Genomic DNA, 11,036 nt, shown 5'->3' with positions numbered 1-11,036 from the left:
TAGGTGTTCCTTTTGTCCAGGTGGGAAAGGGCATTGTTGATTGCAATACAGATTGCATCATCTGTGGATCTGTTGGGGCGGTATGCAAATTGGAGTGGGTCTAGGGTTTCTGGGATGATGGAGTTGATGTGAGCCATGACCAGCCTTTCAAAGCACTTCATGGCTACAGACATGAGTGCTACGGGTCGGTAGTCATTTAGGCAGGTTACCTTAGTGTTCTTGGGCACAGCCACTATGGTGGTCTGCTTAAAACATGTTGGTATTACAGACTCGAACAGGGAGAGGTTGAAAATGTCAGTGATGTCACTGGTAATCCGTCTGGCCCTGCGGCCTTGTGAATTTTGACCTGTCTAAAGGTCTTACTCACTTTGGCTGCGGAGAGCATGATCACACAGTCTTCCGGTACAGCTGGTGCTCTCATGTATGTTTCAGTGTTATTTGCCTCAAAGCGAGCATAGAAATTGTTTAGCTCATCCGGTAGGCTTGTGTCACTGGGCAGCTCTCGGCAGTGCTTCCCTTTGTAGTCTGTAATGGTTTGCAGGCCCTGCCACATCCGATGAGCGTCAGAGCCGGTGTAGTGCGACTTGATCGTAGTCCTGTATTGACGCTTTGCCTGTTTGATGGTTCATCGGAGGGCATAGTGGGATATCTTATAAGCTTCCGCTCCTTGAAAACGGCAGCTCGAGCCTTCAGCTCAGTGTGGATGCTGCCTATAATCCATGGCTTCTGGTTGGGGTATGTACGTACGGTCACTGTGGGGACGACATTATCAATACACTTATTGATGAAGCCATTGACAGATGTGGTGTATTCCTCGATGCCATTGGAGGAATCCCGGAACATATTCCAAGTCTGTGCTAGCAAAACAGTCCTGTAGGTTAGCATCTGCTTCATCTGACCACTTTTCATTGATCTAGTCACTGGTGCTTCCTGCTTTAATTTTTGCTTGTAAGCAGGAATCAGGAGGATGGAATTATGGTCAAATTTGACAAAAGGAGGGCGAGGGAGAGATTTGTATGCATCTCTGTGTGTGGTATAGGTGGTCCAGAGTTCTTTTTCCTCTCGTTGCACATTTAACATGCTGATAGAAGTTTGGTAAAACTGGTTTAAGTTTCCTTGCATTAAAGTCCCCGGCTACTAAGAGCGCCGCCTCTGGGTTAGCGTTTTCTTGTTTGCTTATGGCAGAATACAGCTCATTCAATGCTATCTTAGTGCCAGCTTCTGACTGTGGTGGTATGTAAACAGCTACAAAGAATATAGATGAAAACTCTCTCGGTGGGTAGTGTGGTCAACAGCTTATCATGAGATGCTCTACCTCAGGCGAGCAAAACCTCAAGACTTCCTTAGATTTCGTGCACCAGCTGTTGTTTACAAATGTACCGCCACCCCTTGTCTTTCCAGACGCTGCTGTTCTATCCTACCAAAAAAGCTTAAAACCCGCCAGCTGTATGTTATTCATGTCGTCGTTCAGCCACGACTCGGTGAAACATAAGATATTACAGATTTTTTATGTCCTGTTGGTAGGATATACACAGTCGTAGCTCATCTATTTTATTATCCAATGATTGTACATTGGCTAATAGGACTGATGGTAAAGGCAGATTACCCACTCGTCGTTGGATCCTTATGAGGCACCCAGACCTTCGTCCCCGATATCTCCGTCTCTTTCTCCTGCGAATGTCAGGGATGAGGGCCTTGTCAGGCGTCTGAAGTAAATCCTTACCGTACGACTCGTTAAAGAAAAAGTATTCCTCCAATACGGGGTGAGTAATCACTGTCCTGATATCTAGAAGCTCTTTTCGGTCATAAGCCATTGTGGCAGAAACATTATGTACAAAATAAGTTACAAATAATGCGAAAAAACACACTCAATAGCATAATTCGTTAGGAGATCCTAAAACGGCAGCCATCTCCTACTCTTATCATGATTATCAATATTACTGCGTATTTCATCAAAGCACTATGAGAATAAGGGTAGTAAATCCAGGCCCCTAACAGAGTATAGCATCCTCTTAAATCCTGCTTAAAATCAAGCATTCCCATATGGATCGATGAAAAAAATATATTTAAAGGCATAAAAAAAAGCCCATAATGCCAGACTTACTGTGTGAGGCCAAGAAAAACAATATGCTTGGCCAGAAAAGTCTGTCTGAAATACACCAAGCTAATTCCATTCTCTCTCATGACAAAAGGGGTTGGAGGGGAGAGGAGGGAAGCACAACTTCAAAACTGACTGGTAAGTTACACACTTCATTCAAATAATTTGCGTCCGAGCACTGATATATCACACATAGACTAGATAAAAAAATGGCTTAAGGGCAAATCTCATCAATCACAGTTGCACAGGGCCAAAGTCACAGCATTACAGAGTGATTTATAGACAGTCAAACGAAACGGTGTGGATGGGAGGGGAGAGAGCAGTGCCAGTCGTCAGTCCATTTGGTGCATTAAAGTGAAGTGTAATGGTCTCACTGACTGAATGATGATGGGGAAAATGGCCTCGCTGTTTGGGAACCCTTGAAGTGATTGATAACCATGTGGATAGAATACAGCGCTCTATGACCAATCACGCTTTCCGCAACTCATCGTAGGCATAAACAAAAGAGGGGCCATAGAGCGACTGGGCCATTGGCGTGGCCCATTCCCCCTGCCTGAAGCAGATACAGCTGTTTCTCAGCCAAACTCACTGTGTCGTCCAAACAGAAGCCTCCAAAAGTGAATAATGGTTGTAACTCAATAGCTTTGTCCATTTTTCAAATGTGCCCAAACACATCAGGCTTGCTTGTTTTCAGATAGGCATCTCGCATTAAGAATGACCAACAAGTCAATTAAAACTTGCTTTAAGTAATCAAAGCAATGAGTTCACATTCTGGAAAGTGATCGTCAACTGATAATAACTTGACATAGCATCATAAGAAATAGAGAATGGTCCATCTCAGTTGATTGTGTGCGTGAGTGCAATGGTAAGAGTTCACACGGTCAATTGTGTAAGTGTTTGTGCTTTACTGTATTAGTTGTAAGTGTCTTGGCAGATATACTGCAGACTGTATACAGAGGCTTAATGATTACTCTGGGGTTTGAAGAAAATGAGCTGAAGAAATAAAACCATCTAATGAGTGGATGTAACTTTGATTCAAGACTATATGGTTTCTTTCTCTGCATAAGTGCTAAGGGATTTCCCCTATCTACAGCCAATTATTCCTGAGTTGAAGGGAAAAACTCCAGCGCTCCTTACTGAGGCAAAGATAACTTTGGTGTATTCATAAGTGGTCAGAGAATATACCTCAAGTCTAATTTTGTATCTATAATGATTTATTGCAGTAATAATAACACACAAAAGTATTTTTCTAATTGGGTCACATGAAGCGAACGTTGGAGGTGAAATCCATCATGTTGATTGCTGGCTCTGTCGGTGGGTTGAGTTTCTGCAGATGTAGTGGGTCTCAGGAGAGGAGCTGCACCACTCGGCTAGCGCTGCTCGCACTGCTGAGAGCAGCTCTTTACCTTTGTTACTGAACCCAAATGTCTGAACCCCAATGATAAATCACTCACTTTTTATGCGGAGCTCCGACAGGCCGTGGCACTGGGTCAGGCCACTATTCAGAAATCAGACGTCTGAGCGGCCCGGCTGGACGAGACAAGGCCTACAGAAATACACCCTTATGTGATCATTCTGTCAGTAAGCAGCCCAGGTGGTGTGTGGGGGGGATAAACTACTCCAGTCCCACTCGGATGTCATCTATACCCAGTAAACCCTGCAATTTGCTGAGATTTGGGCCATAAATTTGTCATAACATATCCTTTCCAGGAGGCATTCCATCTTCTGTTGGCGTTGATCGCTAAATGCGCTGCTATGCAAATGCAGGAGCTGTTCCGGATATCTCTCTGGGAGAGGAAGGCTGTCTGTCTTGCTGTCTGTTTTTCTCAGAAGGAGGACATTGATGTGAACTCTTCTCTCTGAGTGTCCATGAGGGAGGTATGGCAGAGGACCCAGTCTGGTGAGGGTCTGTGTGATCACACATGGACATCTTGGCAGGGATCAGATGAGTAATGGAGGGGTTTTCATGGCCCTCGGACATCCATGACCAAATCAGTCAGAGCGGTCATTTAGTCCTAGCCAGCAGTAAGAAAACAAGTCGAGGGGAGATTGGTGTCCAGCCAAAAGCAACATGGCGGACTCACTGTCTTTCACTCCTTGATGAACGCCCCAGGCAGATATTCTGTGAATCAAAGCATTTTCTTCTGTCCCCCTACTTCATCTCTCTACCAGAGGTGATTCATGCATGCATGATGTCATATGGGATGCCATTTTTTAAATGGTCTTATGTGTGAGGGGCCATTGTCTTGGCCAGTGTCTGCTGTACCGATTAAAAAATATGAAATGATGAACAGTTAAAGGTCCAATGCAGCCATTTTTATCTCAATATTAATTGTTACCCTTTCTGGGTAACAATTAAGTACCTTACTGTGATTGTTTTCAATTAAAATGGTCCAGAAGAAACAAAAATAGTTTCTTAGCTAAGATAAATTTCTCAAGCAATCATTTTTCTAGGACTGTTTTGGATTGGTCTGGGTGGGGAAGGGAAAACTGAAAACTAGCTGTTATTGGCAGAGAGGTTTGGAACTCGCTTTCTTATTGGTCTATTAACTAATTTACCGCCTGGTGACATCACCAGGTGGTCTTTACAAACAGCTCTTACACTAAAACCATTAACATAATTTTCACAAGTTCACAGTATTATTCCAACCTCATTGTTACAAAGGAAATTATGGGTGGCTCTAATGGGAAGGGTCTACCATGATCTCGACACATGATGACAGCTGAGGCTGATATGATCTTGCTTAGGCTATATAGTGAAAACCTTAAGACAATCCTTGCTTTAGTGAGTGCTTCAGGAGCAGGGGACTTTAGTGCTGTTGCAGGACATGTAAAGCGTGGTGTGAAAGGCCCCAGTGATTCCCGTCGGGCCAGTAGAATGTATTTTAATGGCTCACTGACCCCAGTAGCCAGGCTGTCACCACCTCTCTCACAGGGTCTGCATTGTGCTGCTGTTAACTAGACATCAAGACCCCAGAAACGCAGGAGGCTCCAGCAGGCCCCTCCGACCGAGGGGCCACAAAAGAATGAAATGGAAGAAAAACAAGAGCACCTCACAAAAGGTCTTAACATCACATGGTTGGCTGGAGAGACCAGGAAGGGAGACATATCTTTACATATCGGCATGCCACCGAAACATCAATTCTTCATGCAACTCTTCACTACAAGGGAGTGCCCTGTGCCCCAGTCATTATGTGATCATCATGCCTATGGTTATCTAGAATGGAACGAAATAGGCATTACAGTTCAAACAGTCAAAATGAATTTAATTCATTAGGTTAGAGTGTAAATGTTTTTTTTAAATGATGTATGAAAACCTTTAATAATAATAGAATATAATTCCTGTTTTCATAGTTGCAATATCTAAAGCACTGTAAATTTAACAGCAGCTAGCACATACAGTTATTCTACAATGAGGGAGATCTGCGGACTCTCTCGTTGGCTGGGCGCTGCAAAGCGTCACCATCTGTCACTGCTAAAACAGTAGTCTACCCCCTAGTCTCTCTGTTAGTAAGAAAACAGTGTGGAGCAATACGCTGTGAAGTTTGCCATAGACTTACCATTTTAAATGTTGACCTCTAATCTACATATGAGTAAAAAGAAAAACAACTAATCAAGCGCGTCCTGGAATTGCACTGCCGAGAGCTGTGGAGGATTTTTCTCACATTTTGGCACATTCAAACACTAAAGAAAGACGGTACTTGATGGAATAACTCGTTTTGCATCGAAAATATGACGAAGATATTATTACATCTGGTGCATTTGATGTTATTTTTTCATTCCGGTATCGGGGAAGTTTTATCAGAGGAACCATTCGAAATTACGCAGCAGGACAGCGATATCCACGAAACTACCGATGGCACCTCCTCGCGCGAAAGCGCACGGCGGGACATGGTCTCCATCAATATGTTTAAAGTCTATGAAAAGTACAGTAAGGAACCACAACGCTATCGAGACGAAAATACAGTTAGAAGTTTTAAGGCTATTCCAGGTGAGTGTTCTCCTGCCCTATGTACTGCAGTAGATTTTATGTAGGCCTTTTTAATGTAAGATGTCCCTGAGTGTCCCGAAAGCCGTCTGCTACATAAAATGTATTATTATTATATGTGTATATGTTACTGCATGACACTGTAATATCACATAACCTAATATGAAGTGACGGGCTGCTGTAGGTAGGATGCAGCAGCTACAGTAGCCTATATCAGTTGGAACCGTACAGTGACATAAATATAATTTTGCAAGAGCAAAACGTAAAAAATACATAATACATAAAGTTCAGCTACTGAATGTGTTTAATATAAGCACCCCCACGCCCTGTCACTACTTGATACAAGCTCCATGTGATCAGAGAGTATAGGCTACTGTTAATATCCACGACATATTAGACCAAAGCCGATTATGACGCCTTTAGAGGCACATGGAAACTTCTTCTCGTGCGCTCCTAAGCATTTCCACATGTCTGAGACCTTTTCAGGGGCAATGTTTATATTTCAAACAGCAGTGGGAGTCAAGGGATGAAATTAAGATGATTGTTTATTGTAATCTAAATGTTGTGTATTGCAATCAGATCGTTATCATGCCATCTGGTTGCATGCGCTATAATCTGCCGTATGTGATGCTATTTCAACCACAGCTAATCATTCATTGTTTTTATGACATTATAGTTTGCAGAAAAAACAGTTGAAAGTAAGCTACATTGAAAAATAAGGTTTAGAATTGAAAATGCTGTCACCACACATCTTTCCATTGTCTTGTCTTTTTTTTTTTTGCAGGAGTCTCCAAGAACAGTGTGTGGTTCCATTTCAACCTGTCCTCCATCCAGGAGTCGGAGGACATCCTGTCCGCAACATTCCACTTCCTGGACCAGCGTCCCCGCCACCGACCCTGGATCTGCCGGCGCTCCCGAAGCGCTTCCTGTCGTCTCCAGTGGCATCCGCCGTCCCAGCTCCTCTTCCGAGGAACGTCCCCAAACTCTGCCTTTGCCTCCCTGCTGGGCAATGTCACCCTGCCCCCTCCCAGGAGAGGGTCCTGGCAGACAAGGGATGTCTCCGCTGTAGTCAAAGAGGCCCGCATCCTGGGAGTCTTCCTCATTACCGCAGAGTTTGACTTCGGGATGAAGCCACAGAGGAACCAGGAGCACCTTTCTCCAGCCAGCCTACCGTACGTCCTGGCGTATGCCAATGACATGGCCATATCTGAGCCCAACAGCGTGGCCATGACCTTGCAGAGGTACGGGCCTTTCCCTTCTGGCGAGGAGCCCACCCGATCATCCAACGAATCTCCTCCAGCCTCTAGGCTGAAAAGAGAAGCATTGTCCCCCCTGGACCAAATACTGGACAATGACCTGCCTGAGGTCCAGTTCAACACCCTGAAGAGCCATGAGCTATGGGAGAGCACTTATTTGGCTCCCAAGATCAAGCCCTCAATGAAAGATGGGCAAAAGCATGGCCAGGAGAGCAGTGAGGGGTTGAATAAGCCCCAGGTGCTGAGTTTTGATGAGAGGACCATGAAGAAAGCTCGCAGGAGACAGTGGAGTGAGCCCAGGGTCTGCGCCCGACGCTATCTGAGAGTGGACTTTGCAGACATCGGCTGGAGCGAGTGGGTGCTAGCCCCGAAAGCCTTTGATGCCTACTACTGTGCAGGCACCTGCGGATTTCCTATTCCTAAGGTAAGTTAGCGTAGTGTTTCACTTCAGTGTGTCATGCAGTATTTATTTAATAAATAAAATGTTCCATTGTCTTGAAAAGATGCTTGGAATTGCTTTAATTGATCAGATGACGAAGGGCATGCTGGATTAAATACACTACATGACCAAAAGTATGTAGACACCTGCTCGTCGAACATCTCATTCCAAAATTATGGGCATTAATATGGAGTTGGTCCCCCCTTTGGTGTTATAACAGCCTCCACTCTTCTGGGAAGGCTTTCCACTAGATGTTGGAACATTGCTGCAGGGACGTGCTTCCATTCAGCCACACAATAGCGTTAGTGAGGTCGGGCACGGATGTTGGGGGATTAGACCTGGCTCGCAGTCTGCGTTCCAATTCATCCCAAAGATGTTCAGTGGGGTTGAGGTCAGGGCTCTGTGCAGGCCAGTCAACTTCCTCCACACCGATCTCGACAAACCATTTCTGTATGGACCTCGGTTTGTGCACGGGGGAATTGTCATGCTGAAACAGGAAAGGGTGTTCCCTAAACTGTGCCACAAAGTTGGAAGCACAGAATCGTCTAGAATGTAATTGTATGCTGTAGCGTTAAGATTTCCCTTCACTGGAACTAAGGGGCCTAGCCTGAACCAGGAAAAACAGCCCCAAACCATTATTCCTCATCTACCAAACTTTACAGTTGGCACTATGCATTGGGGCAAGTAGCGTTCTCCTGGCATCTGCCAAACCCAGATTCGTCCGTCAAACTGCCAGATGGTGAAGCGTGATTCATCACTCCAGAGATGGCATTTCCACTGCTCCAGAGTCCAATGGTGGCGAGCTTTACACCACTCCAGCTGACGCTTGGCATTGTGCATGCTGATCTTAGGCTTGTTTGTGGCTACCCGACCATGGAAACCCATTTCATTAAGCTCCCGACGAACAGTTCTTATGCTGACGTTGCTTCCAGAGGCAGTTTGGAACTCGATAGTAAATGTTGCAACCGAGAACAGATGATATTTACGTGTTTCAGCACTCGGCGGTCCCGTTCTGTGAGCTTGTGTGGCCTACCACTTCGCGGCTGAGCTGTTGTTGCTCTTAGACGTTTCCACTTCACAATAACAGCACTTACAGATGACCGGGGCAGCTCTAGCAGGGTAGAAATGTGAGGAACTGACTTGTTCCTCACATTGACAATGTGGCATCCTATGACAGTGCCACATTGAAAGTCACTGAGCTCTTCAGTAAGGCCATTCTACTGCCAATGTTTGTCTATGGAGATTGCATGGCGGTGTGCTAGATTTTATACACCGGTCAGCAATGGTTGTGGCTGAAATAACCAATCCACTGATTTGAAGTAGTGTCCACATATTTTGTATATATAGTGTACATGCCTGACAAATGTGATGTCATCATCATACTCCCTTGTGAAAGAGAATCCCTCTTAACTCCAGCTTCTTTCCCTCTCTGGCTCCCAGGTTGCCCGGCCCTCGAACCACGCCACCATCCAAAGCATTGTGAGGGCGGTGGGAATCGTTCACGGCATTCCGGAGCCCTGCTGTGTTCCGGACAGGATGAGCTCTCTGAGTGTTCTCTTCCTGGACCCCAGCCGGAACATGGTGTTGAAGGTTTACCCCAACATGTCTGTGGAGACCTGCGCCTGCCAGTAGAACCAAGGAGGCTCAATGCATAATGCATGAGCCAGAGTACAATGAATCAGACAGAGTGGAGCAGAAGAGAAATTCAGTCAGTACAGTAAAAAAGACAGACATCTTTGGATGAGGCTGCAATGGATAAACCCACTATGGAGGGAGAGCTGGATTATAAATAAGGGTTTCGGGTGGCGAGATGCAGAGTCTGACAATCAGATTAGTGTGATACACACAGACATTTCTTTGTCATTCTGCAGCTCAACTGTAGTTGAATTTGGGCCTGTATCACTGTCAGTTCCAAGTGTTCAGCCATCCAGAGCTCCTGATGTATACACGGATTCCAAAGTAACTCAAATGATGGACCCTATTGCCATGTACTGGACTTCGATGGAGGCTGGTGGGAAGAGCTACAGGAGGACGGGCTCCTTGCAATGGCTTGAATGGAATAGATGGAACGCTATCAAACACATGGAAACAACATGTGCGACTCAGTTCCATTTACTCAGTTTCAGCTATTGCAATGAGCCCGTCCTCCTATTGCTCCTCCCACCAGCCTCCACTGCTGCACTTAGACTATTGGACTCAGGTGAGCTTTAGATATGATGTCTTCATACGGTACAAGACTCAAAAGCTGAACCTCTGTAAATAATAATGTAACTAATACAACTAAATAAGACTTATTTCTGTAAATAATTGCTGGGATCTTAAACTATGTTTTGCCTGTAGTGTTCACTAGTTGTGCAGTTTGAATTAATCTGTCAAAATAAATGGTTAATACATGAGAGAATGTACTGTTATAATAAATAATTCCATGTTGTTTTCTGACAGTATGCATACTGTGATGTTTTGTGGAAGATAAAATGTCATGTTTGCATAAGTTTGAATCAGGAATCCATTGTCATCATATTCAGCGAAGAAAATGGAGATAGACAGCACATTCCTGCCACCTGCTGTTTTGAAATAGAAAATCGTTTTTCAAAAATGGCCATTTGAAGAGGTAGACCTGATATTGATTGTTTTGATGTTATTGACGGAAAGATCGTGAGAGCTTAATTTCTGGTTTCTTATAGACCACTAGTGCAAAGTTATTACATTCAACATTTTCAGCATCATACTGTAGTTGATTAATGTCAAACTACCACAAAAGTCTTGAGAATATTGTGCTATGTAATTTCTATTCCAACATTGTGAATTGTGCATTTATCCTTTGTTTAGGCTTTGTCCGGTTTTGATCAAATATGGCCTAGATTGACTCAAAACTTAAATGGAAATAAACTGAATGCTAGATAAAGTGTATAATGAGAACCCTGGGAGATTGGGTGGGGTTGTAATAATTTTATGATGACCTTGTCCAGAGTCCTCATAGGCTGCGTTTACACAGGCTGCCCAATTCTGATCTTTTTTTCACTAGTTGGTCTTTTGACCAATCAGATCAGCACTGAAAAAGATCTGATGTGAAAAACTGATATTTACAGAATTAGTCAAGCAGCTAATATTAGAATGACAGGAATGTTTAGGAAATAGGAATGCGTTACTCATTTCAGACTCAAATAAAGAAAGTACCTTAATCACCAAATCACTTGTTTATCTGGTGCATTCCTCAACGGAAAATGCATGTCAGAGGATATTTAACTGGCCTTT

At 44.2% G+C, this 11,036-nt stretch overlaps 1 protein-coding gene across 1 annotated transcript; it reads left to right on the top strand.

Annotated features, from left to right (window-relative positions):
• The first annotated feature begins 5,394 nt into the window (after positions 1 to 5,394).
• On the top strand, positions 5,395 to 10,971 carry LOC115157663 (growth/differentiation factor 10-like). The gene is made up of 3 exons (XM_029706107.1): positions 5,395 to 6,089; positions 6,871 to 7,766; positions 9,222 to 10,971. The coding sequence occupies exons 1-3, from the start codon at positions 5,831 to 5,833 to the stop codon at positions 9,411 to 9,413; spliced, it is 1,347 nt and encodes a 448-aa protein (XP_029561967.1). The 5' UTR covers positions 5,395 to 5,830; the 3' UTR covers positions 9,414 to 10,971.
• The last annotated feature ends 65 nt before the right edge of the window (positions 10,972 to 11,036 follow it).

This window comes from Salmo trutta, chromosome 2 (assembly GCF_901001165.1).
Source record: "Salmo trutta chromosome 2, fSalTru1.1, whole genome shotgun sequence".
In the NCBI taxonomy this organism is placed as follows: Eukaryota; Metazoa; Chordata; class Actinopteri; order Salmoniformes; family Salmonidae; genus Salmo; species Salmo trutta.
This window is presented reverse-complemented; position numbering and strand designations above follow the sequence as displayed.

Excerpts from the sequence above, each read along its gene's own strand:
- LOC115157663 (XM_029706107.1), top strand. The coding sequence starts at position 5,831 with ATGACGAAGATATTATTACATCTGGTGCATTTGATGTTATTTTTTCAT. Across the intron at positions 6,090-6,870 it reads AAGTTTTAAGGCTATTCCAG|GAGTCTCCAAGAACAGTGTG; the intron begins GTGAGTGTTCTC and ends TTTTTTTTGCAG. Across the intron at positions 7,767-9,221 it reads GCGGATTTCCTATTCCTAAG|GTTGCCCGGCCCTCGAACCA; the intron begins GTAAGTTAGCGT and ends TCTGGCTCCCAG.